General features: G+C 37.3%; 1 protein-coding gene across 1 annotated transcript; it reads left to right on the forward strand.

The window, feature by feature from the left end:
- The first annotated feature begins 15663 nt into the window (after positions 1 to 15663).
- On the forward strand, positions 15664 to 16775 carry LOC118895737 (AP-3 complex subunit sigma-1-like). The gene has a single exon (XM_036853211.1). The coding sequence runs from the start codon at positions 15704 to 15706 to the stop codon at positions 16283 to 16285; it is 582 nt and encodes a 193-aa protein (XP_036709106.1). The 5' UTR covers positions 15664 to 15703; the 3' UTR covers positions 16286 to 16775.
- Positions 16776 to 17140: the final 365 nt, after the last annotated feature.

The raw sequence follows: 17140 nt of genomic DNA on the forward strand, positions 1-17140 counted from the left end.
TCTCCTACTGGCGAAACCTAAGACGAAACCACAGAAGTATTTGTAGAAGCCCAGTCCCAATATCACAAAGATTAAAGGGGCTAGTTTGAAGCTGAGAGACAACAGATCAGTAACTGATAGAGATGCTACATTGGGATGAAAACAGGAGAAAAGAATCTAATGACTGGATTGTAAGGGAGCTTGAGCTGGAGAGGAGATAATTGTAAATAATTGTAATTGTAAATGTAATTGTAAATAAATATTTAGGAAAATCTGTACTAATTGACAATGCTTTTTGGTTTAGGTGTGTGTTTTGCTGGGTTGTGATAAAGCACTGTGATTTTATCTCAATGAGCATGGGATGGAAGCATAGTCTGCCTAAGGGGACCAATCACTGTTGGCTTACTTGTGGATAAAACTAAGAAAGGTAAGGCTTAGCTAAAAGACAGCAATCAAATTAAAAACATAGAAACTAAATTTAATAGACCTTCAAAGAATTAGGTTCATTCCTCTTTTTTTTTTTCCCCTAAATTAAAAGTAACCAAAAAGGAGTAGGAAATACCAATTGTAAAGTCTAAGATGATAGTGAACCAGTCCACTCATTCAAGACATATTCATGGAAATGTTTTTGTATTAAAACAAATAATTTAATAATAATATGTGACCTCAGACAAAAAAAGTCTTTGGTCCTTTTTTCTTATTTGTCATATATGAATTGAACTAAATGGATTCTATACTCTTTTAGCTTTTAAATGTTCATGTCTATTAAAATGACTACTTTTCTACCCATATCTGATATCTTAGGTATTTATAGTCCAAGCCCAGCAAACCAGAGATTCTCCTTTAGTTTTGATTTTATCATTCCCAAATCTTTAGATAACAGAATTTAATTAACTGCAGTGGTACCAGAGATTATGAAAGTGATGAGTTAAGAAAAGAACACATGACAACCGAAGAAAGACTCACATTTAATTATGTGGTGTAGCAGGCTCTATACCATTTTTTTTTCTATTAAGACAATATATTCAGTGTTTCAATAATCCCAGGTATTTGAAAATCTATCAATAAGATGACTAGAAAGAAAGACACAAAGTTATTTTAAAAATCAGTTCTTGAACTTTTGAAATAGAAATTCTGGAGAGAGAAGAAATCCCATCAGGGTCCTGATGTCATCTGCTTGCTTAGATCACTTGCCTGCCTTAAATCACTATTTCTTAAACCTGAGAACCATGGATACCTGAAACTACATCTGCAGACTCCAGTATGACAAATCTATTTTAAGTCATACCATGGACTTATCAAAAAATTGGAGAGTTCATCCTGATGACCTAGCAAGAGTCAGTGCAATTTTCTGCACTATCACAGATGAGTTATTGATTAATTACTTGGTATCTTTGTTGTTGGTGTGGAGGAACACACAAAAAGTCAAAGATGACTTCCCCTATTTCCTTTGTGGATGTCCAGCCAGCTCTTTGTGTTCTCCGTGTGTCAGGTCCACTGATATTAACCGAACCTGTACTGAGTGGGGAGGGAAAGGAAGCATTTGCTTTGCCAGAGTAAGAGAGGGATGTGGGCTTACCTTGGGAAGCGGGTTGGATTTATCAAGACTAGAAGGACTGAGGGGTGGTGGGTTCTGTGATGATCAGTGCACTGGCCTGATGGAGTTGACTGTGTGGATGCCTGGGGACCAGGCACTCACAGTGTTCCCTTAGTTGGATGGTAAAGGTCCATCCTTTGGTTAAATTTGCCTCAGAAGGGGTAGACACTGTTAACCAACTCACTGATCTTCATGTGGACCGTGTAGACTTGGACAATGAGCATTTCAGTAGTGATCATAATGGACTGAACATCAGAAGATCTTCCTCACTTTTACCAAATTATATAAATATTAGGGATCTTGTACAATATTAAAGGAGTGGTAGGGTCCCCACAGTGACCAATATTGGATTTCCTCCCAACAGATGCTGTTAACATCTAGAGACATCAGTACATGAGCAACAAATTCACACCATACAAATGGTACACAAGTGCTGAGGGGAACAGAGCAGTGGTCCAATCTAACAGGTTACTGTAGAAAAAGTTTTTTACTAAAAATTAAAAATTCAAAAACCTATCCATAATTATTTCTAAGCCCATACCATGTGGCTAATATGATATTAGGCACTTAAAATTCATAAATTAATAATAATAATCATAATAGAACTTTGTGGTTTGAAAAATATTTTCACAGTTATCATCTCTACTCATCTTCACAACAATTCTATGAGGTGCCATTGTTCTTCATTTACAAGTAAGAAAGTTGAAGCCCAAAAGGTTACTGAAGCTACTTTACATAGTTCTAAAGTAAATAAATTCATGAGTTAGGTACTATCAACTATATGTCTTTGGACTCAATACTATTAAAATTCTTGTTCTACAAATAAGAAAACTGAAGCTCAGAAAGATGAAATAACATTTCAGAGGTCCAATAACCCCTTGAATGTGGCAGAATCAGGATCTATGGCTCTAAACTTCACCACTGTAATAAATTCTGGACAAAGAGAGTGAAGGGAAATACTGTGCTAGGAGAAAGAAGAGCTTATGTGAATGACTGAAGTGAGAGAGAGAATGTATTCTGCTTCCTGCATCAACTTTTTATTTTGAAAATGTTTTAACTTGGAGACAAGTTAAACAAATAGTTTAATAAGCACCCTTCCCTAAGATTCCCACTTTTAACATTTTGCCACATTTTTTTTTTCACATCTTTACTGGAGTATAAATGCTTTACAATGTTGGGTCAGTTTCTGCTGTACAACGAAGTGAATCAGCTATATGTATACATATATCCCCATATCCCCTCCCTCTTGAGCCTCCCTCCGACCCTCCCTATCCCATCCCTCTAGGTCGTTGTAACAAAGCATCGAGTTGATCTCCTTATGCTATGCAGCAGCTTCCCACTAGCCATCCATTTTACATTTGGTAGTGTATATAGGTCAATGCTACTCTCTCACGTCATCCCAGCTTCTACTTCCTCCCCATGCCCTCAAATCCGTTCTCTACATCTGCGTCTTTATTCCTGCCCCACCACTAGGTTCATCAGTACCGCTTTTTAAAATTCCATAAATATGCATTAGCATATGGTATTTGATTTTCCCTTTCTGACTTATTTCACCCTGTATGACAGATTCTAGGTCCATCCACCTCACTGCAAATAACTCAATTTCATTCCTTTTTATGGCTGAGTAATATTCCATTGTATATATGTGCCACATCTTTATCTATTCATCTGTTGATGGACATTTAGGTTGCTTCCATGTCCTGGCTATTGTACATAGTGCTGCAATGAACATAGTGGTACACAAATCTTTTTGAATTATAGCTTTCTCAGGGTATATGCCCAGGAGTGGGATTGCTGGGTCATATGGTAGTTCTAGTTTTAGTTTCTTAAGGAACCTCCACACTGTCCTCCATAGTGGCTGTATCAATTTACATTCCCACCAACAGCGGAGGAGGGTTCCCTTTTCTCCACATCCTCTCCAGCATTTGCTGTTTGTAGATTTTTTGATGATGGCAATTCTGACTGGTGTGAGGTGATACCTCATTGTGGTTTTGATTTCCATTTCTCTAATGATTAGTGATGTTGAGCATCTTTTCATTTATTTGTTGGCCATCTGTATGTCTTCTTTGGAGAAATGTCTATTTAGGTCTTCTGCCCATTTTTGGATTGGGTTGTTTGTTTTTGTGATATTGAGCTGCATGAGCTGCTTGTATATTTTCAGGATTAATCCTTTGTCAGTTTCTTCATTTGCAAATATTTTCTCCCATTCTGAGGGTTATCTTTTCATCTTGTTTATGGTTTCCTTTGCTTTGCAAAAGCTTTTAAGTTTCATTAGGTCCCCTTTGTTTATTTTTGTTTTTATTTCCCTTACTCTAGGAAGTGGGTCAAAAAGGATCTTGCTGTGATTTATGTCATAGAGTGTTCTGCCTATGTTTTCCTCTAAGAGTTTTATAGTGTCTGGCCTTACATTTAGGTCTTTAATCCATTTTGAGTTTATTTTTGTGTATGGTGTTAGGGTGCATTCTAATTTCATTCTTTTACATGTATCTATCCATTTTCCCCAGCACCACTTATTGAAGAGGCTGTCTTTTCTCCATTGCATATACTTGCCTCCTTTGTCAAAGATAAGGTGACCATATGTTCATGGTTTTATCTCTGGGCTTTCTATCCTGTTCCATTGATCTATGTTTCTGTTTTTGTGCCAGTACCATACTGTCTTGATTACTGTAGCTTTGTAGTATAGTCTGAAGTCAGGGAGCCTGATTCCTCCAGCTCTGTTTTTCTTGCTTAAGATTGCTTTGGCTATTCGGGGTCTTTTGTGTTTCCATACAAATTGTAAAATTTCTTCCTCTAGTTCTGTGAAAAATGCCATTGGTAATTTGATAGGGATTGCACTGAACCTGTAGATTGCTTTGGGTAGTATAGTCATTTTCACAATACTGATCCTTCCAATCTAGGAGCATAGTATATCTCTCCATCTGTTTATGTTACCTTTGATTTCTTTCATCAGTGTTTTATAGTTTTCTGAGTAAGGTCTTTTGCCTCCTTAGGTAGGCTTATTCCTAGGTATTTTATTCTTTTTGTTGCAATAGTAAATGGGATTGTTTGCTTAATTTCTCTGATTTTTCATTGTTAGTGTATGGGAATGCAAGAGATTTCTGTGCATTAATTTTGTATCCTGCAACTTTACCAAATTCACTGATTAGTTCTAGTAGTTTTCTGGTAGCATCTTTAGGATTTTCTATGTATAGTATCATGTCATTGGCAAACAGTGACAGTTTTACTTCTTGTTTTCCAATTTCTATTCCTTTTATTTCTTTTTCTTCTCTGATTGCTGTGGCTAGGACTGTATGTCTTCTTTGGAGAAATGTTGAATAATATGTTGAATACATATTATGTTGAATAATAGGGGCGAGAGTGGACATCCTTGTCTTGTTCCTGATCTTAGAGGAAAAGCTTTCAGTTTTTCACCATTGAGAATGATGTTTGCTGGGGGTTTGTCGTATATGGTTTTTATTATGTTGAGGTAGGTTCCCTCTTTGCCCACTTTCTGGAGAGTTTTTACCACAAATGTGTGTTGAATTTTGTCAAAAGCTTTTTCTGCCTCTATTGAGAGGATCATATGGTTTTTATTCTTTAATTTGTTAACATGGTGTATCACATTGATTTTTTTGCATATATTGAAGAATCCTTGCATCCCTGAGATAAATCCCACTTGATCATGGTGTATGATCCTTTTAATGTGTTGTTGGATTCTGTTTGCTAGTATTTTGTTGAGGAGTTTTGCATCTATGTTCATCAGTGATATTGGTCTATAATTTTCTTTTTTTGTGATATCTTTATCTGTTTTGGTAGCATGGTGATGGTGGCCTCATAGCATGAGTTTGGGGGTGTTCCTCCCTCTGTAATTTTTTCAAAGAGTTTGAGAAGGATAGGTGTTAACTCTTCTCTAAATGTTTGACAGAATTTGCCTGTGAAGCCATCTGGTCCTGGACTTCTGTTTGTTGGAAGATTTTTAATTTCGGTTTCAATTTCATTACCTGTGATTGGTCTGTTTATATTTTCTAATTCTTCCTGGTTCAATCTTGGAAGGTTGTACTTTTCCAAGAATTTGTCCATTTCTTCCAGGTGGTCCATTTTATTGGCATATAGTTGCTTGTCATAGTCTCTTATGATCTTTTGTATTTCTGTGGTGTCCATTGTAAGTTCTCCTTTTTCATTTCTAATTTTATTGATTTGGGTCTTTTTTTTCTTGATGAGTCTGGCTAAAGGTTTATGAATTTTGTTTACCTTCTCAAAGAACCAACTTTTAGTTTTATTGATCTTTGCTATTGTTTTCTTCGTTTCTATTTTGTTTTTCTCTGCTCTGATACGTATGATTTCTTCCTTCTACTAACTTCGGGTTTTCTTCGTTCTTCTTTTTCTAGTTGCTTTAGGTGTAAGGTTAGATTGTTTGTGTGAGATTTTTCTTGTTTCTTGAGGTGAGCAGGAATTACTATGAACTTCCCTCTTAGAACTGCCTTTGCTGTGTCCCATAGGTTTTTGGATCATCGTTTCTTCATTGTCATTTGTTTCTAGGTATTTTTGAATTTCTTCTTTGATTTCTTCAGTGATCTCTTGGTTATTTAGCAGCACACTGTTTAGGCTCTATGTATTTGTGTTTTTTACTGTTTTATTTTTCCTGTAACTGATTTCTAACCTCATGAGTTGTGCTTGGAAAAGATGCTTGATAAAATTTCAATTTTCTTAAATTTTCCAAGGCTTGATTTGTGACCCAAAATGTGATCTATTCTGGAGAGTGTTCCGTGTGCACTTGATAAGAAAGTTTATTCTTCTGCTTTCAGGTGTAATGTCCTAAAAATATCAATTAAGTCTATCTGGTCTATTGTGTCATTTAAAGCTTGTGTTTCTTTATTAACCTTCTGTCTGGATGATCTGTCTACTGGTGTAAGTGGGGTGTTAAAGTCTCCCACTATTATTGTGTTACTGTTGATTTCTCTTTTTATGGCTGTTACCATTTGCCTTGTGTATTGAGATGCTCCTATGTTGGGTGCATAAATATTTGTAATTGTTATGTTTTCTTCTTGGATTGCTCCCTTGATCATTATGTAGCGTCCTTCCTTATCTCTTGTAACATTCTTTATTTTAAGGTCTATTTTATCTGATATGAGTATTGCTACTCCAGCTTGTGATTTCCATTTGCATGGAATATCTTTTTCCATCCCCTCACTTTCAGTCTGTATGTGTCCCTAGGTCTGAAGTGGGTTTCTTTTAGACCCATATATATGGGTCTTTTTTTGTATCCATTCAGCCAGTCTGTGTGTTTTGGTTGGAGCATTTAATTCATTTACATTCAAGGTGATTATCAATATGTATGTTCCTGTTACCATTTTCTTTTTGATTTGTGTTTGTTTTTGTGGGTCTTTTTCTTCTCTTGTGTTTCCCACTTAGATAAGTTCCCTTAGCATTTGTTGTAAAGCTGGTTTGGTGGTGCTGAATTCTTGTAGCTTTTGCTTATCTGTAAAGCTTTTGATTTATCCATCGAATCTGAATGAGATCCTTGCAGGGTGGAGTAATCTTGGTTGTAGGTTTTTCCCTTTCATCACTTTAAATATGTCCTGCCACTCCCTTCTGGCTTGCAGAGTTTCTGCTGAAAGATCAGCTGATAACCTTATGGGGACTCCCTTGTATGTTATTTGTTGCCTTTCCCTTGCTGCTTTTAATATTTTTTCTTTGTATTTAATTTTTGACAGTTTGATTAATATGTGTCTCGGTGTGTTTCTCCTTGGTTTATCCTGTATGGGACTCTCTGCACTTCCTGGACTTGACTGAATATTTCCTTTCCCACGTTAGGGAAGTTTTCAACTATAATCTTTTCAAATATTTTCTCAGACCCTTTCTTTTTCTCTTCTTCTTCTGGGACCCCTATAATTCGAATGTTGGTGTATTTAATGTTGTCCCAGAGGTCTCTGAGACTGTCCTCAATTATTTTCATTCTTTTTTCTCTATTCTGCTCCATAGCAGTTCTATCCACCATCCTGTCTTCCAGGTCACTTATCCGTTCTTCTGCCTCCTCTATTCTGCTATTGATTCCTTCTATTTTAAATTTCAGTTATTGTGTTGATCATCACTGTTTGTTTGCTCTTTAGTTCTTCTAGATCCTTGTCAAACATTTCTTATATTTTCTCCCTTCTGTTTCTGAGATTCTGGATCATCTTTACTATCATTACTCTGAATTCTTTTTTAGATAGGTTGCCTATTTCATCTTTATTTATTTGGTCTTGTAGGTTTTTACCTTGTTCCTTCATCTGTAACATATTTTTTTGTCGTTCCTTTTTTTTTTTTTTTTTTGCTGGGTGGGGCTGTATTCCTGTTTTACTGGTTGTTTGGCCTGAGGCCTCCAGCACTGGAGTTTGAAGGCAGTTGGGTAGAGCCAGATCTTGGTGCCGAGATGAGGACCTCCGGGAAGCCTCACTCCTATTAATATTCCCTGGGTCTGAGGTTCTCTCTTAGTCCAGTGGTTTGGACTCAGTGCTCCCACCATAGGAGCTTGGGCCTGACCTCTGGCTGGGTACCAAGATCCCACAAGCCACGCGGCGCAGCAAAAAAAAAAGAAAAAAGAAAAATAGAGCAGTACAATAGCAAAGAATAAAAAATAAAATAAAATTAGAAAGATAAATAATATAGTAGGAAAAATAAAAATATAATTGAAACAACTGCAACAAGGTAAAACAAAACCACAGCAGAAAAAAAAAAAAAAAACAAAAACATGGGAGAACAAGCCAAAAGGAGCAGAACAATAACAAAGTATAAAGAATAAAATAGAATTAGAAAAATAAAGATTTATTAGAAAAAATAAAATTATAAATGAGTCAACAACAAGTTGAAACAGAACCCTAACCTAAAAGAAGAAAAAAGAGAGAAAAAAAAAAAAAAGGCCTTGGACATGGGGGGCGGAGTTTAGGCAAGGGGTGGAACTTAGGCAGGGGCTAGGTTTAGCATGGGGTGGGCCCTAGGCAGTGGTGGTGGGGGTGACGTTTGAGCATGGGGTGGGGCCTAGACTGAGGACCCACACAGCTGAAAAAGGCCTTGGGGGCGGGTCCTAGGTGGGGAGATGTTCAAGCATGGGGCAGGGCCACTGCTTAGGACCTGTGTGTAAGGGGAGAGGCAGCACGTCCAAAGGGGGGTTTCTGGAGTGTGGAGGTCTGGAGTTTGGAGGTAAGGCCCTGGGTGAGGGTTTGAGGCTGGGGTTTAGGGCCCGCACAGTTGGAGAGGGTCTCAGAGGGGGTCTCTGAATGTAGAGGTATGGCCCTGCAGGGCTTGGGCTCTGCATGGTAGGAGGGAGGCTCCAAGGGCAGAGGATTAGGCCCCAGAGCCCAACAGGCTCCCCAGTTCCTAAGTGGACAGGGAAGGCACTGGCCCCGTTCCTTCGCACCCCTTCCCCACTGTCTCCCCCAGGGTCTTCCCCGTCACCGCTGGACCCCTAACTGTGGGTGGGTCCCGCTGGGCGTAGGAACTCCTCACCTCCCCCAGCCTCCCCTCAGGGGTGCCGGTCCTGTAGGTCTGGCCTTTACTTTTGTTCCCCCTTTCCTCCCTCCCACTCCCTCAGGACCCGTGTGGCTGGAGGGGGCCTCCATGGGCAGAGGATTAGGCCCGGGATCTCAGCAGGCTCCTGGGGGCCCAAGTGGGCACGGGAAACCTGACCACACTCCTTTTTGATCCTCTGCCCTCCCCAATGGTCCCCCAATTTCCCCCTTCGAGTGTGGGATACCTTCATCACCCCAGCGGCCCCTCTGGGGCACCAGTCCTGTCTCGCCTCCACTTCTCCTCCCTCCTCATTCCCCAACCACATCCCACATCCTAGCCAGTCGCTGGGGGTTCCTCCCGTCCCCTTAGGTGTCCGTGGTCCCCCACCGGTGCCTGGTAGGTGCCCTAGTTGTGCAGAGATGCGAATTCTGCGTCCTCCCGGTCTGCCGTCTTGACTCCGCCCCCCGCCACATTTCAAAATAAGTTGCAGATATAATGACATTTCATCTTTGAATATTTCTGTATACCCTCTTAAGCTTCTTGTAGAAGCTTTGAGCTGAGTTTTGAAGAAGAGAAGGAACATAAATTAATAAAAAGAGAAAGGACACATTATTATATTACCACTTTAATCATTACATGATGTTATGAAACAGCATGAACCTGACTTTCTCAGGGTTTAATCAAGATAGTCTTTAGGAAATAATAATTATTTTACCTTTATTTTAATCTGTGTGTGTGTGTATTTAGTTTACACACAAGATTGCCTTTAATTTCCATAATAGCCTTATTGGAGGTAATTAAGATAAATATTTTTAAAAGTCAAATGAGGAATCTGAGATGCTACAGAAGGTATTTTGCCCCAGGTCATTTGGCGAATATGTGAACAAACCATGTTCATGATACTGAAAGCAACATTCTTCCAGATTTTTCCAGATTACACAAATGCACAGTTTGTATCCAAAAAGGAATCCTATGAACTAGGGAATTCTGTCTCAGTTATATTTCTAGATGAATGCTCCTTGGATGACTGCTCCCTTTCTTAAACATTTTAGCTGAGTTTCTGCTAACTTGTAATATACTTTAGGCTGCAGTCCTTGAGCTGATGCGATAGCCCTGTTGCATATATGCATTGCATTCTCCTCTGCTCCTATGGTTGTCAATACAATTGTTTCTTGAGATGTCCTCAGTCAGCACAACAGACATGTTATATCACCTTTGGATTTCTAACAGTTCTGAGTAACTCTCTGGATATATGTTTTGTACATAGGTGAGAGAAAAGTGAACATATATTTCTAAATTTCTGGGGAATTATTTAGAAGTGAATATGAAGCAACTGCTCAATGGATAGTTAGCATACATCACAAAAATATTTCAGTAGAAGTAGGATGGTTAGACACTTGCCAGAGAATCTGATCTCCTGGGTTTTTGTAAAGACAGAATGAATACCTCATTTTCCTGCAATTTAACCATTTGTCCTCAAATAAAGAAATAACAAACCTAACATTTCCTTTCTAATTGCTATAGATATGTGATGAGAAATCATATTTTTTTGCACAATTTTTTAAGGACCTGATAAAAATAGTACTAAGAAAGGGAGCATTCTCCTCATATTTTTCTGAATTAGGTAAGAGAAATATAATTTTGTAGTTTCCTTACTTTCATTTTTGGAGGTTCTAGTGAAACTCAGACCTGACCATGAGGGACAACTAGCTGAGAGCAGAGAGAGGAAAAGAGGTGCTGAAATGACCCAGGCTTCCAGAGTTCTTAGTCACAAGTTTTCTAGTTAGTTGTAAACCCTGATAACTCTGGTTATCATAAGATTTTGGTTATCATATGATCATAGATTTTGCTAATGCCAAACTTGAATGAGAGCTAGTCTTTTTTATGTTTGTTTGAGAACTACCTGCTTCATTGCTTTGGAGTAAATTAGTCAATGAAAACTTTTCAGAGAAACTTGAAAATTCCAAGTTTCACATGAACTTTAGACAGATAACCTGTTGCCTCAGTGCTTCAGATTGTGGTCATCAGTGCCTGTTTCATTTTTTCTGAACTTCAGTGGTGAATTCCCTGATCTTTGTTCCCCCAGCTCTTCTATCCTTCAGATAAATTCTTATTCTTATAATAAACCCTTTATTCCTGGAATTTTAAAGTGGCTCTGCTTTCTTAACCAAATCCAGACTGAAAGGGTCCAGTTCCCAGGGCATATGTTTTAGTAGTTGCGGTTTAGTTGAGAAAGACCATGTATACCAAGGAGAAAAACAGAAGTACTGTAAGTAAGAATGAGGGAGTAAAAAGGTCCTGGAGATGACAGGAGGGGTTGTGGTCAAGAGTATTGTTGAATGAGCTATCCTGGGGCAGGAGGAGGAAGGGACATATCTTAAGACTAGAAAAAAATTAAGAATGATGTATTAGTTTGCTTCCTCTGAGAAGAAGATACCAGAATGGAATTAAGTGTGCAACTTATTGGGAAAAATGCCTATGAGGGAAAATGGGGAGCTGGAGGAGGCTTTGGTTCAGGGGAGAACTTTGGTTCAGGTACAACCTCTGTGAAGGAAAGATGGAAGAAAAAAAGGCTGAGTAGGAAGTGCAAGTGCCATTTTGGAATTCTTTATCTAACCTGTTATCACCTGTGAGCACATCCCACGGAGAGCCCTATCCACACTGCACCTCAGCTGTGCCTCACAGCTGTGTAACAGCCCCACCCACCAGTGCCCTGCAGCAGCTGCAGCCCTACCACAACAGAAAGGCACATGCAGACCACATAGGGGACACCCTTAGAGCACCTGGCTCTGATGGCCAGGTGGGATTACACTTCCAAGCCCCAAAGAACATCCTTTAAATAAGGCCAGTCCTTCAAAACTGGGAGACATAGCTGACATACCTAACACATAGTAACAAATGCAGAGAATTAGGCAAAATGAGGAGACAGAGGAATATGTTTCAGTCAAAAGAACAAGACAAAAACCTTAGCAAAAGAGGTAAGTGAAATGGAGATGAGCAATCTGCCCGATGAAGTGTTCAAGGTATTGGTCATAAAGATGCTCACAGAACTTGGGAGAAGAATGGATGAACACAACGAGAACTTCAACAAAGAGACAGAAAATATAAGAAAGTATCAAACAGAAATTATAATTGAACTGAAAAATACACTACAGGGGTTCAATATCAGAATAGATGAGGTAGAAAAACAAATCAGTGAGCTGGAAGACAAAACAATGAAACTCACTCAGACAGAGCAGCAAAATGAAAAAAGAAATTTTATTAAAGTGAAGCTACCTGAAGGTACCTTTGGAACAACATGAAGTGGAGTAACATTTGTATTATAGGAGTCCCAGAATAAGAGAGAAAGGGCCAGAAAAATTATTTGAAGAAATAGTGGCTGAAAACTTCCCCAATCTGGGGAAGGAAACAGACATCTAGGTCCAGGAAATCCAGAGAATTCTAAATAAGATGAACACAAAAAGACACAAACCAAAACACATTATAATTAAAATGGTAAAAGTTAAGGATAAAGAGAGAATTCTAAAAGCAGCAAGAGAAAAACAATTTGTTACATACAAGACAAACCCCATAAAGCTATTGGCAGGTTTTTCAGCAGAAACTTTATAGGTCAGAAGGGAGTGGCATGACATATTCAAAGTGATGAAAGAAAAAAACTACCAAACAAAAATTCTCTACCCTGCAAGGTTATCACTCAGAATTGAAGGAGAGGTCAAGAATTTCCCAGACAAACAAAAGCTAAAGGGTTTCATCACCACTAAACCAGCCCTACAAGAATATTAAAAGGATTTCTCTAAGTTGAAAAGAAATGGCACAGTTAGAAAACACACAAAAGTAAAAATCTCCCTGGAAAGGGTAAGTACATAAAAGAGGCAGTGGATTGATCTCTTACTTATACAGCAAGCTTGAAGGTTAAAAGCCACAAGTAGTAAAAATAACTAAAATTACAGTAATTATTTAAGGGATGCATAAAATAAAACGATGTAAAATTTGTCACCAAAAGTATAACAAGTAAAAAAAGTATATTTTTAACTACAAAAAGATAAAGCTTTGAAATATGTTCAAATTTAAGCTGCTACCAACTTAAAACAGGCTAATACTTACATATGGTGTTGTATGTGAACCTCATGGTAACCACAAGGATAAAACTTATAGTAAATATAAAAAGAAGTCTAACTCTAACGGAGTCTAAACATAACAGTAAAGAAAACCACCAAAACACAAGGGAAGAGAGAAAGAGAAGAAATAGAGAGGAATTACAAAAAACAGCCAGAAAACAATTAACAAAATGGCAATAACTACATATCTATCAATAATTACTTTAAATGTTAATGGACTAAATTCAAAAGACATATAGTGGCTGAATGGATTTTAAAAGACTAATCTATATGCTGTTAATAAGATACTTCAGAAGAAAGGGCACATACAGACTGAAAGTGAAGGGATGGAAAAAATATATTCCATGCACATGGAAATGAAAAGAAAGCTGGAGTAGCTATACTCATATCAGACAAAATAGAATTAAAAACAAAGACTATAATAAAAGACAAAGAAGAGCATTACATAATGATAAAAGGGTCAATCCAGCAAGAAGATATACATTTATAATTGTATATGCACCAGCAGAGGAGCACCAAGAGATATAAAGCAAATATTAACAGACTTAAAGGAAGAAATTGAAAGCAATTTCTTGTTAAAGTAGGGGACTTTAACATCCAACTTACATCAATGGACAGATCATCAAGATAGAAAATCAACAGGGAAACATTAGACATAAATGACACAACAGACCCAATTGTTCAACAGATATCTACAGAACATTCTATCCAAAAGCAGCAGAATACACATTCTTCTCAAGTGCACATGGAACGTTTTCCAGGATAGATCACATGTTAGGTCACAAAACAAGGATCAATATATTCAAGAAGACTGAAATCATGTCAGACATCTTCTCCAACCACAAAAGTAGGAAACTAGAAATCAATCACAAGAAAAAAATGGGAAAAAACATAACATGGAGATTAAAAAACATACTACTGAAAAACCAAAGAGTCATCAAAGAAATCAAAGGAGAAATAAAAAAATACCTAGAGGCAAAGGAAAACAGATATATAACATGAAGTCTATGGGATGCAGTGCAAACAGTTATTTTAAAATTTTTTAAAAATATTTATTTATATTAAAGTATAGTTGATTTACAATGTTGTGTTAGTTTTTGGTGTACAGCAAAGTGATTCAGTTATACACATATATGCATATATACATGTACATATATTCTTTTTCATTATGGTTTATTACAGGATATTGAATATATTTAGTTCCCTGTGCTATACAATAGGACCTTGTTGTTTATCCATTCTATATATAATAGTTTGCATCTGCTAGTCCCAAGCTACCATTTCAACCCTCCCCCATCCCCCCTCCTCCTTGGCAGTCACAAGTCCATTCTCTATGTCTGTGAGTCTGTTTCTGTTTCACTCTAAGAGAGATGTTCATAGCAAGAGAGCCTACCTCCAGGAACAAGAAAAATCCCAAATAAACAATTTACCTATACCCCCAAAATACAGAAAAAGAACAAAGCCCAGAATTAGTATAAAGAAGAAAATAATAAAGATCAGAGCAAATAAATTAAAAGGAAACTAAGAAAAAACTAAGAGCTGGTTCTTTGAAAAGGCCAACAAAATTGACCAATCTTTATCTAAACTAACCAAGAAAAAAAGACAGGACTCAAATAAAATTAGAGGTGAAAGGGTAGAAGTTAAAACTGACACCACAGAAATACAAAGGATCATAAGAGACTACTATGAACAATTATACACCAACAAATTGGACAACCTAGAAGAAATGGATAAATTCTTAGAAACATACACTCTTGCAAGAGTGACTCATGAAGAAATAGAAAATTTGAATAGACTGATTACTAGTAAGGACATTGAAACAGTGATCAAAAATCTCCCAACAAACAAAGTCCAGGACAGGAAGGCTTCACAGGGGAATTCTACCAAACATTTGAAGAAGAGTTAATACCTGTCCTTCTCAAACTTACAAAAAAATTGAAGAGGAGAGGACACTTCCTAACTCATTTTATGAAGCCACCATTACCCTGATATCAAAACCAGGCAATGACAACACAAAAAAAGAAAATTACAGACCAACATCTCTGATGAACATAGATGCAAAAATCCCCAACAAAACATTAGTAAACCAAAACTAACAATGTAGTAAAAGAATCATACACCATAATTAAGGGGGATTTATTCCAGGGATGCAAGGATGGTTCAATATCTGTAAATCAACCAGTGTGATACATCACTTTAACAAAATAAAGTATGAAAATCATATGATCATCTCAATAGATGCAGAAAAGGCATCTGACAAAATTCAACATCCATTTATCAAAAAACTCTCAACAAAATGGGTTTAAAGGGAAAGTACCTCAGCATAATGAAGTCATATATGACAAACCCATGGCTAACATCATGATCAATGGTGAAAAGCTCAAAGCTTTCCCTCTAAGATAAGGAACAAGACAGGATGCCCACTCTTGCCACTTTTATTTAACATAGTATTGTAAGTCCTAGCCAGAGCAATTAGGCAAGAAAAAGAAATAAAGGGCTCCTGCCCTGGCCCCTGCTCCCACCCGGTCGGCCCGGCTCAGCCATGATCAAGGCGATCCTAATCTTTAACAACCACGGGAAGCCACGGCTCTCCATGTTCTACCAGCCCTACAGTGAAGATACACAATGGCAAATCATCAGGGAGACATTCCATTTGGTATCTAAAAGAGATGAAAATGTTTGTAATTTCCTAGAAGGAGGATTATTAATTGGAGAATCTGACAACAAACTGATTTATAGACATTATGCAACATTATATTTTGTCTTCTGTGTGGATTCTTCAGAAAGTGAACTTGGCATTTTAGATCTAATTCAAGTATTTGTGGAAACATTAGACAAGTGTTTTGAAAACGTCTGTGAACTGGATTTAATTTTCCATGTAGACAAGGTTCCCAATATTCTTGCAGAAATGGTGATGGGGGGAATGGTATTGGAGACCAACATGAATGAGATTGTTACACAAATTGATGCACAAAATAAACTGGAGAAATCTGAGGCTGCCTTAGCGGGAGCTCCAGCCCGTGCTGTATCAGCTGTAAAGAATATGAATCTTCCTGAGATCCCAAGAAATATTAACATTGGTGACATCAGTATAAAAGTGCCAAACCTGCCCTCCTTTAAATAAAAAGTTTAAAAGGCCACTCCCAGGTAAAATCCAGGGGAAAAGTCATCTAAGTTTACCATGCAGTTGTTTACCAAAAATAGAGGAGGAGAGTCTTAACTTTTGCTCTTGGATTTAAGTCAAGGTACTGTATAGAAGTTATGTAAAATCAGTATGGAAGTTCATTATTGCTTTTCTTGCTCAGTGATTTTGAAGAAATTGAGTAGTTACAGTGTGATTTTTTTTCTTTATTTTCTAAACTGCATTCTATGGCCACCTAAGGCATGCCTCTATGTATTGGCTACTACAGTATTTTGAAAAGTGTTTGGGACATTTCTTTAAATTATGTGTAACCCAAAATGTTGGTGTTTTGTATGGATCACAAATACAGCATTCCTTAATTCTTTCTGTTATTTGTCAGAATTGTTATTTAAAGAACGAAGTATGTATTGCATGAAAACATTATGACCTTTTTCTCTTAGTTTAAATAAACTCCAGGGTAACTGGACTTCTAGAAAAAAAAAAAAAAAAAAAAGAAATAAAGGGCGTCCAAATCAGGAAGAAGTAAAACTGTCACTATTTGCAGATGATATCATACTATATCTAGAAACCCTAAAGACTCCAACAAAAAGCTGTAAGAACTAATAAATGAATCCTGTAAAGTCAAAAGATACAAAATAAGTATACAGAAATCTGTGGCATTTCTATACAGGAATAACAAACTATCAGAAAGAGAAATTTTTAAAAGTCCCATTTACAATTGCATCAAAAAGAATAAAATACCTAGGAATAAATTTAACCAAGGAGGTGAAAGACCTGTACTCTGAAAACTATAAGACACTGATGAAAGAAATTGAAGAAGACACAAATAAATAGAAA

This window comes from Balaenoptera musculus, chromosome 5, assembly GCF_009873245.2.
Source record: "Balaenoptera musculus isolate JJ_BM4_2016_0621 chromosome 5, mBalMus1.pri.v3, whole genome shotgun sequence".
In the NCBI taxonomy this organism is placed as follows: Eukaryota; Metazoa; Chordata; class Mammalia; order Artiodactyla; family Balaenopteridae; genus Balaenoptera; species Balaenoptera musculus.